The sequence below is a fragment of the Camelus ferus genome, chromosome 16, assembly GCF_009834535.1.
Source record: "Camelus ferus isolate YT-003-E chromosome 16, BCGSAC_Cfer_1.0, whole genome shotgun sequence".
NCBI lineage: Eukaryota > Metazoa > Chordata > Mammalia > Artiodactyla > Camelidae > Camelus > Camelus ferus.
In genome coordinates this window covers 48,021,670-48,040,578 of record NC_045711.1, presented here as the reverse complement: position 1 = coordinate 48,040,578, position 18,909 = coordinate 48,021,670, and the positions used below count along the sequence as shown (strand labels likewise).

The window sequence follows — 18,909 nt, the reverse complement described above, 5'->3', positions numbered from 1 at the left end:
AACAAGGTTCTACTATAAAGCACAGGGAACTATAATCAATATCCTGTAATAATCTATTATGAAAAACAATTATATAACTGAATTACTATGCTGTACACCAGAAATTAACATAATATTGTAAATCAACTATACTTCCACTAAAAAAAAGACTCTTTTTTTTTTGTCTTCACTATCTGGGTGAATGTGGTTTCCTGAGATAAAGAACACTGAAAAAGGAGTAAGTTTAGAGAAAAAAAAGTCAAGAGTTTCTTTTTGAAATTCTTACACAGAAGGTATCCTCACAGACTTCACATTTTAGTATGAGGTCAATATGTTAAGTTTGAGGTGCCCTACAGACATTTAAGAGGAGATGTTAAGGAAATGGTTGGAGATCCAGTTAATTCTGAAGTTCAGGGAAATGTCTGGGTTGGAAATATAATTTGGGAAGTTGTCAGTGTAGAGTTGGTAGTTGGTGAAAGAGGTAGTTGATCTCAGTAGTGTGCTAGATTCAGCTCATACCAGCTTGTGATTACGGTGGTTAAGTTTTCAGGACTTTTTTTCAGTTGGTTGACTTCCATAGCTTTAAATTAGCAGGCGGGCGTATGTGCACTGTGGGAATTGGCAAATGCTACAAATCAGGTCCCTGGAGCCAGTGGTTAGCTATTTATCAGCACAACCCTCCTTCTGACTGATTCTGATTTTCTCCAAAGGAAGAGGCCAGCTAGCTCTTCCACACTCTGAGGAGGTAAGATAAGGTCTAGAAGGTTTGAGACTGGAGAAAGTGTGTGAAACAGTCATTTTGGAGAGTGGGAAACTGAAACCAGTCAGCCAGTGGTGGAGGAATACTAGCCAAAGAGCCTGTTTGAGATTGGTGGAGTGACACAGACTTGTGAGCTCTTCTCTAACAACATTCTGTTGCTTGGATGCAGGTTTGGTGGAATACTATAGTTGAGTTTAATTAGGATTGTGGTTTAGCTGGTAGGTACCACCTAGGGCTTACAGTGAACCAGGCACTGTGCCAACTACCCTGGAGAATACAAAAAAGAATGCATCATCATCCCTGCCCTCAAGGAACTTACAGTTTAGTTGGAGAAACAAGATACATACTCCAAGGGAAAAAATGCTTGAAAGCCCAGAAAGCAAAACCAAAGAGTAAGTAGCAGAACTGCAGAGACAGGTAGTTGATAATAATGAGAGAAATGAAGCCACAGACTTTTTTTAAAAATTGGTAGTGAGAAGCACCTACTGTCTAGCACAGGGAACTATATTCAAGTTCTTATAATAACATATAATGGAAAAGAAGCTGAAAAAAATATATATGTATGTATATGTATAACTGAATCGCTTTGCTGTACACCTGAAAAGAACATTGTACACATCAATAAAAAACAAAATTTTTAAAAATTGGTAGTAAGAAAGAAGAAATGGACAGGCGATCACAGCTGAAGGGAAGATTTTACAATCTACTGGAAATCTGTTGATGTTTGAAGGAGCCAAGAGAATGGAAGTGACTGAAGATGTTGGAGACAATGGAGACAATGGGGGCACGTTTAGTACAGGAGCAGAGACGGTCTTGGGAAGGACTAGGAACGCACTTCCTTTCATGTGGAAAACACAGGTTGGGGATCCAGTGCAGCTCAGGTTGCAGGCAGAGAGGACGGAAGGTAAAAGAGGCTGTAGTTGATGGAGGAGAGAAATCCCATTGCACGCTTTGACAGGACCTTCAAACCTGGGTCAGAGGGAACTTCGTCCTCTCCTCCTACCACCTGGGTTCAGAATGCCTCTTCTCTTCGTTCTTTAGTAGCATCTCGGGAAATCTGAAACAGTTGATGATAGATATCAAACTACTGTTAATCACCAGAGGCAATGTCTGGTCAATGAGCACTACAAATAAGTTGTAATCTCCGTTCTTTCAGTAACGGGGGTATAGCTCAGGGGCAGAGCATTTGACTGCAGATCAAGAGGTCCCCGGTTCAAATCCGGGTGCCCCCTAAAGCGTCACTTTTAAAAGTCAACACTCTAAACATGGTAAGAGTGAATGCTAATGTTAATCAAACAAGTACCCTGCCATCGCTTCAGTGTTTTCTGGGAATACAGAAAGTATTATAAATTTCACATTCTGATATCAAGGTCAACGTGCAAACTAAAGGAATTTCGGGTGTTCTCCAAGCCAGTGGTTCGGAAATTGGGTTCTCGGATGTGTCTCGGAGACTGTTAAGTAGGAAAAACAAAAATACACTTCGTAATAAATACTAAGTTGCTTACCTGTTTCATTATTGTTCTTTCATTAGTATACAGTGGAGCTTTCCAGAGGCTGCATGATGTCCAGCTGTCTTTCATTAAGCCAGATATTAAAGGGATTTCCAAAATAATGTAAAATAAACCCACTTCTTGCTTTTTTAAAAATTTAAATATAGTTCTATTTCATTTTAAAATGTTATATTTTAACAGGTAATGGACTTATTATCTTAAACATTTCTCAATTTAAATTTCTAATCTGGTAAATGTCAATGGATAAAACTATATAAACAAAACCTCTTTGGGTTTCTCAATAATTTAAAAATGTAAAGGAGTCTTCAGATGAAAATATTCGGAAACCACTGCTCTAAAAGTTAAAGAGGTGGTTCGGGGGAGAGCATGCTGGGGTTGTGAAATGGCACAGGGAAGAGATGACTTGCAACAAAAAGAGTTTTGAAGAACATATGGTGGATAAAGCAAGGAAGATTCCTGAAATCCTAAGCAGTTTGGTGTTGCTGAAGTGTGAGTGTAAGAGGCAAGGTGGTGGGAGATAAGTCCATGGAGAAGGTAAGCCATTTCAGGAAGTGACTCCAATGCTGTGCTTCGGAGCTTGGACTTAATTCCATAAGCACTAGAGAGCCAGCAGAGGCTTTTAAGCAACAAGAGGTTATGGGCAGACCATTTGGATGCTGTTACAATAGCCTTGAACCAAGGGCAGACCTTTGGATGCATGGACAAAAATTTAGGAAGCGGAGTCAAGTCAGTAGACCTTGATGATTAGATCTGAGAGATTAGAGGAACAGGAAAATCAATTGTGGCCCTGCTTTCTAGTTGACACTGGTAGTAGCACCAACGAAGAAAACTGACATAGGAGGGAAGGCAGATTTTCTGGGGAAATGATGGTTTCTGTTTTGGACACATCAGGTTTGAAGTGCCAGAGGGGTGGAGGTGTCCCAATCACCTTATTGGCTAGAGCTAAGCAGAAATGTCTGGGCTGGAGATACAGACTTGGGAGTTATCAGCATTTTGACTGTAATGGAAGCTACTGGGTGGTGTAATCACTCAGGAAAATACAATGAGAAGGGACAATGAGGAAGGAGAGAGCAATACAGCACAGTGGCTTAGAGCCTGTACTTTGGAATCAGCCAGCCTTGGGGAGGCATTCCAGCTCTGCCTTTCATGATCTGTGTGATCTTGGACACATAGCTTAACCTTTCTATTTCTCAGTTTTCTCATCTGTAAAATGAGAATAATAATACGAATATTATTATGGGTTGTGGGGAGGATCCAAGAAGTCACATTCCTGTAAAATGCTTAACTCAATGACTGGTACTTCGTAACACTCCATAATAGTAACTTCTATTATTATTAGCATCATGGAAATCATGGCTGAAGAGTGTTAAGAAGGTGGGAATGGTCCCAATGTGAAATGTTGTGAGGTCAAGTAAGATAAAGACTGAGAAATATCCTTGGATTTTGAAAAGAGTATGTCATGGTGACCTTTCTAGTACAATTTTTCAGTATATGTAATTTTTAGTATAATTTGTCATATAATGAGGACATAAACTAGATTACAGGGGTTCAAGGAATGTGGGTATGCAGGAAGTATGAACGTAGAGATTTTTTCCGAGAACTTTGGTTTCCATGGACCACTGAAATTACCAAAAAAAAAAAAAAAAAAGGCACTGTTAGGATGGTGGAAAGCTGACACAGTGTTAAAAGCAACATTTTTTTAAAATTGAAGTATAGTTGATTTACAATGTGTTAGTTTTTGGTGTATAGCATAGTGATTCAGTTATACACATATATTCTTTTTAATATTCTTTTCATTATAGGTTATTACAAGAAAGAAACATTTTTAATAACAAAAAAGATGAAAGAAGATAATCCCAGAATGATAGGCAATCCTTTATTTTTCTTTTTTTTTTAATGGAGATACTGGGGATTGAACCCAGGAGCTCCGGCGTCCTAAGCATGCGGTCTTCCACTGAGCTATACCCACCCCCTACGCAGTACTTTAAATTGAACAAATGTAGCTTTGTAAGAAACACCACATTTTCCAAATATCTCTTATTTTACCATAGATGAAAATTTCTTCACACAAGGATGTTGACACATGGAGACTATTGAGGTAGGCATCTTCATTTGTTCAGCAATCACTCACCATGTATTTATTGAGCCAGGCTCTGTGCTGAATGCTGGGGGTCTACTGTTGAACAAAAAGGACGTGGACTCAACCCTTCATGGAGCATATAGACTATTTGGGAGGGGTTATTCAACAAATAATCATCAAATAGATATTTAAGAATTGAAATAAGTAGTAGGAAGGAAAAATACAGCATGAGAGAGGTCAGGGCAGATTTCCCTAAGAAAGAGACATTTAAGCTGAGATCTGAAAAATCAGTAGACATGAAATACATGATGAGGGTAGGCAGGGGAGAGTATTCTGAGCATGTGTGAGGCCTGTAGGTATTCAGGAGCATGGATGGTATCTGAGACTAAAAGGCCAACCCTGCAGTGGAAGAGAGCATTGGCGCAAGATGAGGGTAAGAGATAGGACAATGCCAGAGCAGGGCCCAGTAGGCCATGATATGGATTCTACCTTTGAATCTAAAAGCATAGAAACCACTGGAGGATTTTCAGCAGAGTGACATAGTAATATTTCTATTTCTGAAAAATTATTTCTGGCCATTGTGTAAAGAGTGAGTGGATGGAGTGGGGAGAAATAGGGGCCAGGAGATATGTTAGGAGGCTTCAGAAGTCATTTACGCTTGATGGAGGTGGCTTGGATCAGAATGTTAGGAGCAGAGATGGAGAGAAGTGGATAGATTTGAGACACATTGAGAAGGTAGACTGAGGAGAACTTGGACAGGAATCTCAGAAGGACTGCCTGGATGGATGGTGGTTTCATTAATCAAGAGAGACAAATATGATAAGGAAATCATACACTCAGAAATGCGTGGAATTTGCCTGAGAAGTGAAGGAGGGAGAAAAACTGGTAGCTAGAGAAACTGGCAGGATCAAGTGAAGGATTTAAGAGTGATAAGAGATTTCTAAATGTATAGGTTTACAGACCTCTTACTGTTGATGTGCCCCAGTGCTTAGTCCAGGGTCTTTTTTTATTTACCCTTACTTCTTTGTGATCCTATCCATGACCATGGCTTTAAATATACTTACATGCTGACAACTCTGAAATTTTTATCTCCCTATCTCTGGAACTCCAGGCTATTATGTCCAAGTTGCTATTTAAATCTCTTTTGGTTGTCTAATAGACATCTAACTCAGCATGTCCAAAACTGAACTCTATTTTTACCCCAAAACCTGTTGCTCCCATAGCATTCCCCATCTCAGCTGATGGTAATTCCATCTTCCACTTGCTCAGAACTAAAGCTGAAACATTTTTAGTCTTCTCTTTCTTTCACAACCCATATTTTGTTGGCTCTACCTCCAAAACACATCCAGAATTTGATCACATCACTTAATTTTACTGCCACCACTCTAGTCCAGACTCCCATTATTTCTCCTAGGTTACTGCAAGAGCGAAAGAACAGACCTCCTTACTTGTATCTCTGTGTTCCCTCCCACAGTCTAGTCTCAACTAGAATGATCCTTCTGACATATTACTCAGATCATGCCCCTCTCCTGCTTAAAATGAGTTTAAAAACAGCTTCCCGTTTCAGTCTGTAAATGTCAAAGTCCATACTGGTGTACAAAACCCTACACGACCCAGTTCCATTACTTCTTACCTTCTCTCTTACTACTCTTCCCTTCACTCACTCTGTCCAGTCACTCCTGGTTTCCTTGCTGGTCCTCATACTGTTCAGGTACATTCTCGCCTTGGGGCTCTCATTGGCTAATTACTCTATCTGGAATGCTCTTCCCTAGACAATCATATTGCAAATCCTTTCACTTTAAAATCTTTGCGCGAACGTCAACTTCTTCCATGAAGCCCACACTGGGCATTCTATTTTAAATTGCAATCTACCCCTCCTCCCACTTCCAGATCCCCATTTTTCTCCTTTTATTTTCATAATACTTACCACCATCTAACATAGTACATATAGCAATCATTACGTCAGTGGTTTAGTATCTAATATCCACTTTCACCGCTACCCTGTCAGAATGTAAGCTCCATAAGGGTGAGAATGTTATATTTTTTTCTCCTGATGTAGGACAGTATCAAGCATAAAGCAGTAGTTCAATAAATATTTTAACAAATATATCAACAGAAGGAAGTCAGAAGAATGGGAGAGTCTGAAGCAGTGAAAAGGGTAATGAATACCACAAGATATCTAAAACACAGATGATGATATGGGACTAAGCACACATATATATGGAATTATCTGTGGCGCTACAAAGGCCCTTCTCAATTATATCACAGCCTACTGAAACCTTTAGTGATCTTTTCCCCTCGCTCCCGATGCAGTGCGTTCTTTGGGGGCCTGCTATACATCACAAACCTTTTCATCATTTCTGAACCTTCTGCAGCCCTCAACCCCTCCACTGCCCACTCCGCTGCAAGAATTCAAGGCGACGTCTAGGATTTATGACGTAATAAGACAGCGCCCTGGGGCAAGAGGCGGATTGAACAGGTTCCGGGCCACGTGACGAGAGTGGGCGGGGCGTCAAAGTTCATATCCCAGTGTCCCTTGTACTTACTTCCTTTTCGTCCTTTTCCGGCGTTCAAGATGTCGAAGCGAGGTGAGGTTTCTGGCTCTGGAAGATCTTTCGCCATCTGCCGCGAGGAGACTGCTGGCCTCGCCCGGAGTGGCGGCCATGGGCAGCTGGGGCGCTTTGCTCTCCTCTGGGCCGGAGAGGGAGAGGAGGGACACTGCGAGAGCATCGGGAGGGCCCCCGAAAGTGGCGGGTGGAGGCCTGGGGGGTCGAGTTGGCAGGATCTATTCATGATTCTAGAACAAATCCTGCGGGGTGGCTCCGCACTTTAGCGCTGCAGTAATGGGGTTGGAGTTGCACTGGCTTAAGTGCCAGAGTGAGCGACTTGTGCGGCCTTGGCGGGAAAAACTACCTGGTGCAAAAGTTGGATCGAGCATTGAGTCGTCCAGACCCTTTAATTTCAATGTAAGGGTGAGCCTAGTGAGGAATTGGCAATTTGCCAGGAGAACTGGTTGGCACATGGGGAGGGGGTAAAGTGGAATTTTAGAGAGTGGATCTACAGCGTACGTTCCCTAAAGCATACGTGGATGAGTTTATAGCTTGAGTGTGCAAAGGGAATCCCGAACCATAAGTGGATAGTGACCTCCTGTTTCCCTTCCTACCCACAGGACGTGGTGGGTCCTCCGGTGCGAAATTCCGGATTTCCCTGGGGCTTCCGGTTGGAGCAGTCATCAACTGTGCTGACAACACAGGTGAGAACTTCGGCTGCACTCTGCCGAACTCCCCTTTTTAAAAGCACTCAGTGGGCCTTTTGCTGATGACCCACTGAGCCGTCAAGAAAGGGCAGAATAAAAACACTGCTTTTGGGTGAAGCGGCAGCGTGTTGTGTTGTTTTGCTTCAATCGGTGGTGTGACAGGGTGTTCCACCTGGGGGAGGATTAACTGCTTGGGAGTGGGAGTGTAAGGGGAGGGGGCTTTGGAAGTGTTGGGGAAATGCAGAACTGCCTGATAGGCCCTGAGAAAAGTCCTTTTTTTGTTTACATCTTTATAGGAGCCAAAAATCTGTATATTATCTCTGTGAAGGGGATCAAGGGACGACTGAATAGACTGCCTGCTGCTGGTGTGGGTGACATGGTGATGGCCACAGTCAAGAAAGGCAAACCAGAGCTCAGAAAGAAGGGTGAGTAGAGACAGAATCCTTGTGGTCTGTGGACAGTTGAAGGACCTCTCTCCTTATTGGAAAATGGAACAAGAGTTTTACCATCCTCGGGGCCTCTTAAAACTTCATTCCTTTGGGAAGCAGAGTAAGATACATATCTGCAATTGAAGTTCTGCTCTTGCTGTCTTAGACACCATTCTGTTTTTGCCCCTATTCCCTAAGTGTATTTGTGACACTGAAGTCAGGGACCATCTTTTAAAATGTAAATCTTAACGCTTTCCTGCTTCTTAATTGGTTTTCAGTGTGTAAGCTGGGGGCATATTTATCCTGCCATTTCCCCAGCAAGTTCTGGAGGTAGTTACAGACCACCTCAGTCCTACACCTGTAGGACAAAAGCCCTGTCCTTACAGAATTTATAGTCCACCCACAGTGTGCCTTCCCCAGCTCTCTTTACTCCTTTTAGTTCTTGGATCCCCCCTCCCCCCAATTTATATCCCTTTGTGCCTCAGATCATTTCTACTTGGCTTTGCCTCCTACCTAAAATATTCGAATTCCAATCATCTTCAGTTCACTTCCTTGTTGACACCTCCCAAGTAACCCTTAACCCAGGTAGTAATTTTTTGTGTGACACTTAGGGTAGTTCCTTGTCCTTAAGTTGCATAAGAGCAGGTAATTGACCTTAGTTAATTGCCAATGCCTTGGCTACAAATGAACATGGTGGTATTTGGTGAATACATTTTTTGATAGGTGTGTTTTGAGCCCATCCAGGTGAGATCACAGTTGTAAGACCGATGTCACATCAGGCAAGTTTCCTTTCCTGGAACTAATTTGAAAGGGAATAATGATATGTAGAAGAGATTAACTAAAGATTGACTTGTGACTCCAAAGGTTTGGCAAGGTTGCTTCTAAATCTAATAGAAAAACAGCTGCTCATTGCTTCATCACAGGCTACCCCCAAAAGTTTTCCCACTAGGTGTACAGATTAGAAGGGGGTGCCTCAGACACTTCTGACTTACAATGTGTTGTCTGACCTTAGAGCTTCAGATACCCAGTGCATTTTTCAGCTCCTGAACTTTTCTTGTGTGTTTGTTAAGTCTCTGCCCTGGGGTAGCTTGCTCTTCCAGAGAAGTCGTGGCCATCTCAGTACACAGTACAAATGTGTCAGGTCTCAGCTCTGTGTCACAGTTACTCTTTGTAGGCCTGCATACCACCCCCCAGGTTTTTAGCATTTTGGTTAGAATTCTTAACTTGTTCATCTCCGATATTCACTTGAGGGCTTGATGATACACAAGAAGCAGCATTGTGGTTAAGCATTGATGAGTTGATGTGTAGATTGGGATCAGCATGCAACTGGACGGGCTTCCCTCTTGAGAACACTTGCTGGGTCTGATCTGTGGCCTGGGGATCTGTCAGGGAAGGGCAAAGCAGTTGGCCATTGCTGTGGGTGAGATGGCAGCAGGATGTGCTGTCTGTCTCAGTCAGTTGTGGGACAGACCAGAGAACATGCTGTGATTTAAAAAATAGTTCTGACTTTCCAACTCTTAATGTCTTCTATGGTACTTCTTTCTTCTAAATGAATACAGTTGACCTTTGAATGATTTGGGTTTGAACTCTGCGGGTCCACTTATACACAGTTTTTTGTTTTTTCCACTGAATATATATTACTGTACTACACTCTCTGAGGTTGGTTGAATCAGCATATGTGAAGGGCTGGCGCTCCTAACCCTTCATTGTTGAAGGGTTGACTGTACATCTCACTTACAATGCACAGAAATGTGGAAAGGGTCAGGACTGGAAATCCAGGGTCCTGGATTTGTGTGGCCTTACTTGCTATATTCATTTGTGAGAATGTCAATCGTTTAAAAAAAAAAGTAGGTAAGGAGGTTCTCTGTGTATTGCCTGTCACTCAGTGTGTATCCCATTGTCAAGGGTAGCTAGGACCCCGTCCATAAAGAAAATCTTGTGTTTCCAGTGTCTAATCAAGGTCTCCAAGCTACCAGATGTGTCTGACCCTAGTTCTTTCAAGTGCAGTAGATGTTTTGCTTTGAATGCCTGAAAAAGTTCGCTTTAGAGCAGTTAGGTTTTAAAAAGTTACTTACGACCCTGGAAAACAGTTCCTCAAAAAGTTAAACATAAAGTTAATTAAATAAGAAATTCAAGTTGAATTTCAGTTACCCATTTCTTAGACTCCAAGAGATGATCATTTAATTTGTTACACGTTCTACTTTCCAATGTAAGTGGGACCATTACTATCCCATAACTTATTCTTGCAGATGATTATCTTGTGTAATGAGCTTGGCGTCTCTTCGTTCAGTGTGAGGAGGGTTCCATTCTCAGTTCTGTGACATTAGGATCTTAATAGTACCCACCTATTGGGTGAAGTGGGGGAAAGAATATAAAGTGCTTAGCAAGTTTCCTGCTGGTATGTTGCTAATTGTCTTCCCAGAGTACAGATTTACACTTGCAAGGAAATGTAGGCAGTTTGGATTTGGAATAAGTAAGGTCTTTCTTTAAGAGATGATTGGTGTTTACATTGTCTCTCACGCTTGATTTTAGGAAATGAAAAGCTAATCATGAGTATGCATTCTGTCCAAATGGGAAATGTTGGGGAGCTAGACAAGGTATCGATTGCTTTCTCCTGGTGGCAGTGGGACTTGACAGGTTAATGACAGCTGTTCTTTTTCCCCTCTTAGTACATCCAGCAGTGGTAATTCGACAACGAAAGTCATACCGGAGAAAAGATGGTGTGTTTCTTTATTTTGAAGATAACGCAGGAGTCATAGTAAACAATAAAGGCGAGATGAAAGGTGAGAAAGAATCCACATCATTCCCTAGGTCTTTGAGATTGGATGATTTAACTCTTGGGGCACAAGGAAAGGACCCTATGAGTTTACCTGTCACTTCATTCTTTTATGCCAGGTTCTGCCATCACAGGACCAGTTGCAAAGGAATGCGCAGACTTGTGGCCCAGGATTGCCTCCAATGCTGGCAGCATTGCATGATTTGTCACTGTATTTGTGAAAAATAAAAATAAAAATTATTTGCTCCCAGTGCTTGCCTTCTAGTTCTTTTCTACATTGCACTCTTCTTGACACCACCTGACCCCTTTGTCTCCTTTGTAAAATAAACTACTTGGTGCAGACTTGCTCTGTGCATGTGTTTAAATAAAGAACAGTCCTTCACTTCTGTCAGTGTGCAGACTTTTGGAGTTCTCACAATTTCTGTTGTAAAAACTAATTATTTGGGTTTGGAGTCCTTAAATTGCATAGATAGTGTATGGTCAGATTCTGGACACACAAGTGGAGTTCAAGGAGTGATGTGAGTAGGAACCAGGTACATGGTATATATACACTTTTGCAGTTACAGGTTTTCTTTGGATAAATTGGCATGTAAATGAGCTTATATTTGTAAAACTTAACACATGGTAATTACTCATGGAAGATGACCAAGTTGTTAATATCTGCAAGTTTTTTGCTATCAGTGTTTTGGCAGGGTGGTCATAAAATGTATCTGCCAGACTCTAGCTTGAGAATAAAAGATGTAATGCCAGCACAGGCTTGAACCTTGGCAAATTCTGCCTAAAAGATTGAACATTGTAGATTTTTTCCCCAAACCATGGGAGTTGAATCAGGTGACATTCAGGGTCTGGGGAAAATGAGCACTCAGCGGGTTTGGATCAATGGTCTGGCCTTAAAAATGTTGGAAGAGGATTTTTACACTCAAGTTTGTGTTCACATATCTAGTACCTGTGTTTTTTATCTGTGAATTTGGGTATAATGAAAGGCTGAAGACCATAGCATTCACTTGATGGCTACCCTTTTGTACTTCAGATTTATTATAAGAGTGGTTCTCAAACTGAGGAGTTGGGAAATGTGTCCGAGTCAAATCTCAGACCAGTTAAGTCAGACTATAGAGGTAGGACCCAGGCATCAGTACTGTTTAAAGCTCCCCAGGATGTTGCAAAGTGCAGCCAAGATCAAAAACCAGTTCTCCATCTAGACTGATTAAATCTTGGTTTTAGGAATTTATAGGTCTGTAGAATAAACCTGTCTTCCTCCCCTGCCCCATCCTCCAGACTGGTGAATTTCAAGTCTTTAACATGAAGCCCCCAGATACTCCATTTAAAATAAATCCTTTTTATCCCCTTGTGTGATGGGAGATATCTCACCTTCCTGCCTCAAATGTGAGGTGGGAGAGCTGGGCCTATCATTTTTACTTCTGTCCTCTTAAGTCCTCCAGTGTTCTTTCCAGGTTCTTTGTAAGTTTTTAATAGAATGGACTCGAACTATAGACTTACTGTAATTTCAGATTTGATTTATAGAAGCTTTCCTGTCAGTGTAGTAAAGATTAAATATGCTGAGTCTTGAGTTGCCAGGGTTAGTGATTTTCCTGTATAGGTATAATGCCACCTTCTTCTAATACATGTGCCTCTGTATAATAGGGAACATAAAGGAATCCCTCCCAGAGCCTATTGCTTCACCTGTAAAATGATAATTACATCTCAAGAGTTGGTGTGAGGAGCAGAGGAGTTTGTACAAATCACCTTGATTTGTAAATCATATATATAAGGGTTTATTATTCAAGGGGAAACGGGGGGGAGTAAAAAGTATAAAGAAGGAAATAACAAAAATAACTAGAGGAAATCATTGTTCATGTTTTGCAGTATTCTATCATATAAATAAAATTAGCCAGAGGGGAAAGTAGGGTAATGTGTCAACCTACTGTTTTGTTGGTTTTCAAAAATTTAACAGGAGGAAGAATCTTTGCTGAGGAAAAGAATTGGGTAAGGAGGGAGGAAATACTTTTAAGTGGATTTACTGGAAGTCAGGAGACCTGAATTCCGATTCTAGTTCTGGATCTGCCCCTATATGGATTTAAGGAATATTCCAATATTTCTGAGCTTCAACTTCTAGTTCTGTAAAAAGAGTTGGAAATAGATGCTTTCTGAACTCTTTGTGATTTATTCTGGGTACAAGCGTTTCAAGGGAACTGAGTTTGGTAAATGTATATAATAAAGTGGGAGCAGACACTGGTTTTAAAAGGAAAACAGCGGGATAGGGTGGGCCCGATTGCGCTCACACTGCCCACATACAGTAACCTCCCTTCTCCCCTTCAATCTCCGATTCCTCTTGTATAGTTTCCTCCTAGACATTGCTCACCTCAGGACCACGCAAGCAACTACCTCCACAACCCTGAGAGGCTACCCTGTAAGATGGGGACAATAGGGTTGTGTCACAGAAGTCTTTGACACCACGTAACAATGCGCAGGGGGTGTTGCACCTAAGACCCTCCGCTCCCGCCAGAAAAGCCCTCAGAGGCTGAGGTGGTTAGGATGGTGCATTTGTGCGAGTGTCCTCTGCGGCTGGAGAAGAGCTTCATTTTGGATGGGGTGGCTGTGAGCACCACGGCCCGCAGCTATGAGCATGTGAGGCCCAAGCTCTGGTCGGCGATTCCACCATACAACGCGCAGCAGGACTGCCACGCCCGCCGGTACTTCCGGAGCCGCGTTGTCCCACCCATCTTGCGGAAAACTGACCAGGTACCGAAGGACTGCGGCGGACCCCGCAGTCTGTGTCTGCGGAGGTTGGCCCAGGTGGCGGGGCCGGCTTCCCAAACCCGAGCGTCTCACTCCGCGCCCTCAACCAGCAGGGAGGCTCCCCCACCCACACCCCCTCAGTATCCTTAATGAAACCCTGGACCTGGTGGAGGCGGGAAACCGGTGTTGAGCGCGAGATCCCTGAGCTCACGGAAACACCTTCCACTCCAGAACTTGAGAACGATCTCATTTGGTTTTCTGCAAGCTTAGGGAACCGGGCTCAAAGCCTGCCTCTGCCAAGCAAATCGGCTTCACTGGCCTTTTTGACGTCACGGGCCTTCCCTTTGGGGTGACCTCCCGCCGCCAAATCTGTAAAAGCCCGACAGCCAGTGAACAAGACAAAGAGAACTGCGGAGAACCGCCAGGCGAGGTGCCCTCGATCCGCTGACGTCATAGTTCAAGGGGGCTTGCTCTCGCAGTCCCCTTCTGTGAGCTAAGGGAAGGAACTTCCCGAACTTTTACAGGCCTCACTTCTACCTGGCCTTTTCCCTCATGGGCGTTGCCCCAACCCCGCAGAGTATCCCGGCAGCAAAGATTCTGAGGCTATTTGATGATGGCTACAATTTTTTTCTCAACACTTTTTGCCTTCAATATTTGTGTCTCAAAATATAAACCAGTGGTATGGGGAGAAGAGGACTTAATGCGGGTTATTCCGTGAACAAATACTGGGTGTTTGCAAGCATGCGTGTTCAGTGCATGCATCTGGACACACATCTGTGTGGGCCATATTTGTGTGTGTACTGTCTACTTACGTAATTTTTATAGCAGAAGGAGCCAGAATCTGGGGGGAAACTCCACTGTTTAAAAGCTTGGGAGTAATATGGTGTACACCCTTTTGAAACTTTCTATGTTCCATTTTATAAGTATTCTTTAATCGTCACAACCACCATGCTGTGGTAGGCATTATTTTCATTTATATGAAGATAATGTCTATTGGAACTTTACTTTGCCAGGCCCCTTATTTGAACTACATATTTCACTTAAATCTCACAGCAACCTTCCTTTTACTGGTGAGGAAATTGATGTCCAAAAAAGCTATGTCATTGGCCTGAGGTCACACAGCTTGTTAGGGGCAGAGCTGGAATTAGAACCAGTCTCTCTGACAGCAGACAGTGAGCCTTTAACTGCCAACCTACCCTGCCTCTGAGGCAACAGGTTACTAAGTATATTTAATCTGTCTGGCCCTGTGACCCCTGACTGTGACCTCTTCTCCCTCCCCTCAACAAGCCAGGGTTGGGGGAAGGAGAGCAGTTTGGACTGCGCACCTTTTAGCGACCTGACTGACAGTTTTCTGTATTTTCTCCCTCACTCTCAGGATCACGGCGGTACAGGAAGGGATGGCTGGATAGTGGATTATTTCCACATCTTTGGTCAAGGACAGAGATACCTCAACAGGAGAAACTGGGCGGGGGCAGGCAAGTTGCCACCTCACTTTCCAGCCTCACTAGGATCCCACCTAAGAAGAGTAGTGGGCATTCACAGTTCAGAGAGAGAAACTGGGCCATAAAATGATTTGGTGAGGAGGGTGGGGGATAGGAGAGACCCAAGGACTCACTGCATCCTCCAGCTTTTCTTCTCATATGTGAGCAGATGGTGTCACAGTCCTTCCTAATGCTTCGTTATTGAGCACCCACTGAGTGTCAGGTCCTTCTTACTCTCATACTATCCTCATGTTATGACCAGGGAAATTGAGATTTAGGGAGATAAATTGACTTGCTAAGAAAGGCTGAGCTGGGATTGGAATTCCATTCTTTCCAATTAAAAAGCCCATGTTCCTCTCACTAATCCCTCAGCAGGCTGTGTCCTGCTCACTCTCCAGGACCAATTTAGCAGCAACAGGAAAGGGAGAGTGGAGAGATGTTTTTCTGGTGGGGTGACCCCTCCTACGACCCCTCCTCCTGTCCCATCTCCACGGCTCTTTGGCCACATTCCAGTCACATGATCCCTTTGCACCAGTGAACTCATTCATTTTCTCCAGATGGGCCAGACTCAAGAGTGAAATTTCTCAGTTCTCCTGGGAGCGAGGCAAGTTCAGCCAAGCCCAGAAGTTTCTGGCCTTTCCTGTCCCAGCACAAATCAATCATTCATGCTTCTTTTGCATGCTATGTCTAGTATGAGGTTTGGTTTCTAGGATGCCATCTGTCTCCTCCACCTCACCAACCCTTGGCTTTTCAGCCAAGAGGCTCGAGACATTTGAGGATTGAGGGTTCGGCTGGGACGAGGAGCACAGTGACTATAGCTGGGTTGGCATCTTATCCCAGCCTTGCGGGAATGGGGAAAGCAAGAGGGGGCTGAATGCAGACTCAGGCCTCTCTCTCTGTCCCCCAAGGGCATTCCCTCCAGCAGGTGACCGGGCATGATCACTATAATGCCGATCTGAAAGCGATCCAGGGGTTCAATGGCAGGTTTGGCTATCGCCGAAACACCCCAGCTCTCCGCCAGCGCCCATCTGTCTTTGGAGAGGTCACCCAATTCCCTCTCTTCTAACTTCAGCTCTTCCCTTCACATCCCTTGACCTGAATTTTTAAGACAGATGAGTACATGAACTCTCAATGTTATCTGATATTAAAAAAATTTTGTGTGTGTGCCTCCAAGTGTGCTGTGTCTTCCCTGAGGCTGGGGGAGGGGGCAAACTAGTTTCTCTACCCTCAGCATCTCTACTCTGTGGAGAAAGTAGAAGGAAAGAGGGTTCCCAGGCTGTGCCCTTAAACTCCATGTGAATGGTGCCAGGCTTGAAAGGAGAGGCCTCAGCTCTCCCCTGCCACTGTGATAATGAGGAACCACACTACTTAAGCCCTAATCCAACCTCTTCCCCAGGCATCAGCCCCAGGCAGAAGCTTGCTACTGTTTTCCATCAAGAATAGAGCAGGCAGTGTGGCCACAGGGATTGGCATTGGTTGCTCTGAGAAGGATTTCCTGATTTTTCTGAGTCATCCCATCCAAAAGAATTGGTGTCTCCCTTCTCCTTTCCACCCTCAACTCATCAAGAGGCAGGGGATGATATCTGGGACTGCTTTTAAGACTAAAGATTCTGCCATAGTAATACCGTGTTTGTGGAAGTTTCTCTACCATCACTATGTCAGTTTCTTTTTCAGCTAGTTTCCAGGATGTCATTTTTCAAGTGCCCCCACCCAGTTTATTGGTGGCCAAGAGAAAAACCAAAGCAGATGACAGATACGAAAGGAGGTGGAGCTTTAGAATACAAAGTTTGCCAGAGCTCTAGAGTGGGTGGAACCTGATTGTATTGAGTCACCATAAGTGGACAAGGAAGAAGAACATAGTAGGTCACGGGGGTATAGCTCAGGGGTAGAGCATTTGACTGCAGATCAAGAGGTCCCCGGTTCAAATCCGGGTGCCCCCTGAAGTTTCCAGCTCTTTTACTGAGTAAATAATTCTTCACTCCCAGCCCCAGGGTCACTATAGGAGTAAGACAAGAACTCTTAACTCATTCTTGTCCTGAAATACTAGTTACTCCCACATTCCAAACTACCGCTTAGGACAGACCCCTGGAGGACCCCGCTGGGTGTCAATTAAGACAAAACTTGTGAGGAAATTCTTAATCTAAAATTAGGTCTAAGAATTGTGAACACAATTTAGCAATCTGACATATGATAGGGTAAAGATAAAGACATTCCTACAGTATATATTATTGAGAACTTGGTACATGCAAGGATGCAATGAATTAAAAGATGAAAGAGGGCAGCTGTCCTCAGGGAGCTTTCAGTCTGGTGGAAGTTGACACATTCAGACACTGCCGTCAGAGAAAGAGCACTTGCTTGCAGCTCAAGAAAGAGAGAACTTTAGAAAAGACCCACCCACTTTTTCTAGTTGTAATTTTTAATAATTGTTCAGCAGAGGTACTGGGGATTGAACCCAGAATCTCATGCATGCTAAGCACGTGCTCTACCACTGAGCTATACCCTACCCCTTCTAGATTTAATTTCTAACCTCAGTTTCCCTACAATTTGAAGAGCTATTTCTGCCTGATCTGAAGAGTTAATAATATTAACCTGTTGCTTACAGCACTGTGCAATCCCCTCCCTAGAGGGTTACGGGCACTTGCTTCTTAATTGTTTATTGTGCCCATCAAGTCTTCTTGGAGCCAAACAGTGAGCCAGCCTTTTCATTTGGGAACTTCCAAATGTCTATATCTGCAGATCACCATCCTCCATTTGTTGGGTCATTTTTCCACAGAAAAATTCAGATCTCCTGCCTGGGATATTTGCCTTGAGCTAGCATTTTGGGAGTAGGACAAGGAAGAGGAAAGGAATTAATGACTCCATTTTTTTAATAAGCAGATTTTCACTTAATCCCAACTGCCATTCTGAAAGCCCTTGGCCATCCAATTGGAAGTGGAGGGGTCTCACAGATTCAGTCTCTCCAACAAATCTTTCACCTATGGAATTGGGGATCTTAACTGCTCCTTATACAGACTTTCAGCAAAATTCTCTATTTGCAGCCTACTTGGTGGTGCCAAGTTCCTAGATTTCCCAGGGTTCTTCAAGCATCAGTCACTTCTCTTCTTGGTTCCTCTCCACAGTTCTCGTTCTTGGAAACCACCATTTTACTTTCTGTCTGTATGAATTTGACTACTCTAGGACCTCATATAAGTGGAATCATACAATATTTGCCTTTTGTGTCTGGCTTACTTCTCTTAGCATAAGTCTTCAAGGTACCTCCATGTTGTAGCAGGTGTCAGAATTTCATTCCTTTCTAAGGCTGTATATATCTATATCTATATATCTATATCTATATAAACACTTTGTTTATCCATCCATCAGTGGATATTTGCATCACTTCCACATTTTGACTACTGTAATTAATGCTACTATGAACAGTATGATCAGAGTATATAAATATCTGTTCTAGTTCCCAAATCAAATTCTTTAGGGTATATACTCAGAAGTTGAATTACTGGATCATATGGTTACTCTATGTTTAATTTTGTGCAGGAACTGCTGTATACCTAGAGATATTTTTGAACTATTGATGCCTAGTGGGACATAGATCTCCAGATATATTTCTTTATCTCTCAGAGCATTTAAATTGTGCGCTCAAGATGGAGAACCACTGCCAGAGCCAACAGGTTTCAGCTTCCACTTCTCTGCTAAATCACACATCCCACCCCACCCACACTGCTTTCCATCTTCAAAAACCATTTGACACAGTCCTTCTGTTCCCTCTCCAGTTCTCTTTGTCCTTGTCAGGTTATACCTGCTGTCATTTTGGTGGAGTGTGGGGAGGGAGTGGAGCTAAATGCACATGTTCCACAGCCCTTGTTTCTCTGTGATAGTTATTCTTTTATGGATTTTTCAATGTACAC

At 43.1% G+C, this 18,909-nt stretch overlaps 2 protein-coding genes, 1 long non-coding RNA gene and 3 other non-coding genes across 6 annotated transcripts; 5 read left to right on the top strand and 1 right to left on the bottom strand.

Annotated features, from left to right (window-relative positions):
• Positions 1 to 1,380: 1,380 nt before the first annotated feature.
• On the bottom strand, positions 1,381 to 6,747 carry LOC116656852. The gene is made up of 3 exons (XR_004311854.1): positions 6,678 to 6,747; positions 2,245 to 3,869; positions 1,381 to 1,796 (listed from the first exon to the last, which is right to left on the bottom strand). It is a non-coding gene; the product is annotated as an uncharacterized LOC116656852 (long non-coding RNA).
• On the top strand, positions 1,900 to 1,971 carry TRNAC-GCA. The gene has a single exon. It is a non-coding gene; the product is annotated as a tRNA-Cys (tRNA).
• Positions 6,748 to 6,838: 91 nt separating the features above from the next.
• RPL23 (ribosomal protein L23) lies at positions 6,839 to 11,041 on the top strand. Its single transcript, XM_006176373.2, has 5 exons — positions 6,839 to 6,918; positions 7,500 to 7,583; positions 7,883 to 8,011; positions 10,684 to 10,797; positions 10,910 to 11,041. The coding sequence occupies exons 1-5, from the start codon at positions 6,906 to 6,908 to the stop codon at positions 10,990 to 10,992; spliced, it is 423 nt and encodes a 140-aa protein (XP_006176435.1). The 5' UTR covers positions 6,839 to 6,905; the 3' UTR covers positions 10,993 to 11,041.
• On the top strand, positions 7,615 to 7,750 carry LOC116656887. Its single transcript, XR_004311894.1, has one exon. It is a non-coding gene; the product is annotated as a small nucleolar RNA SNORA21 (small nucleolar RNA).
• A 2,169-nt stretch (positions 11,042 to 13,210) lies between the features above and the next one.
• C16H17orf98 (chromosome 16 C17orf98 homolog) lies at positions 13,211 to 16,073 on the top strand. Its single transcript, XM_006176374.2, has 3 exons — positions 13,211 to 13,529; positions 14,902 to 15,001; positions 15,916 to 16,073. The coding sequence occupies exons 1-3, from the start codon at positions 13,323 to 13,325 to the stop codon at positions 16,071 to 16,073; spliced, it is 465 nt and encodes a 154-aa protein (XP_006176436.1). The 5' UTR covers positions 13,211 to 13,322.
• An 802-nt stretch (positions 16,074 to 16,875) lies between these two features.
• On the top strand, positions 16,876 to 16,947 carry TRNAC-GCA. Its single transcript has one exon. It is a non-coding gene; the product is annotated as a tRNA-Cys (tRNA).
• The last annotated feature ends 1,962 nt before the right edge of the window (positions 16,948 to 18,909 follow it).

Bases quoted from the DNA above. Each gene is read 5' to 3' on its own strand.
- C16H17orf98 (XM_006176374.2), top strand. From the start codon at position 13,323: ATGGTGCATTTGTGCGAGTGTCCTCTGCGGCTGGAGAAGAGCTTCATT. The intron at 13,530-14,901 runs GTACCGAAGGAC...CCTCACTCTCAG, and splicing joins TCTTGCGGAAAACTGACCAG to GATCACGGCGGTACAGGAAG. The intron at 15,002-15,915 runs GCAAGTTGCCAC...CTGTCCCCCAAG, and splicing joins GAGAAACTGGGCGGGGGCAG to GGCATTCCCTCCAGCAGGTG.
- RPL23 (XM_006176373.2), top strand. The intron at 7,584-7,882 runs GTGAGAACTTCG...ACATCTTTATAG, and splicing joins CAACTGTGCTGACAACACAG to GAGCCAAAAATCTGTATATT. The intron at 10,798-10,909 runs GTGAGAAAGAAT...CTTTTATGCCAG, and splicing joins CAATAAAGGCGAGATGAAAG to GTTCTGCCATCACAGGACCA.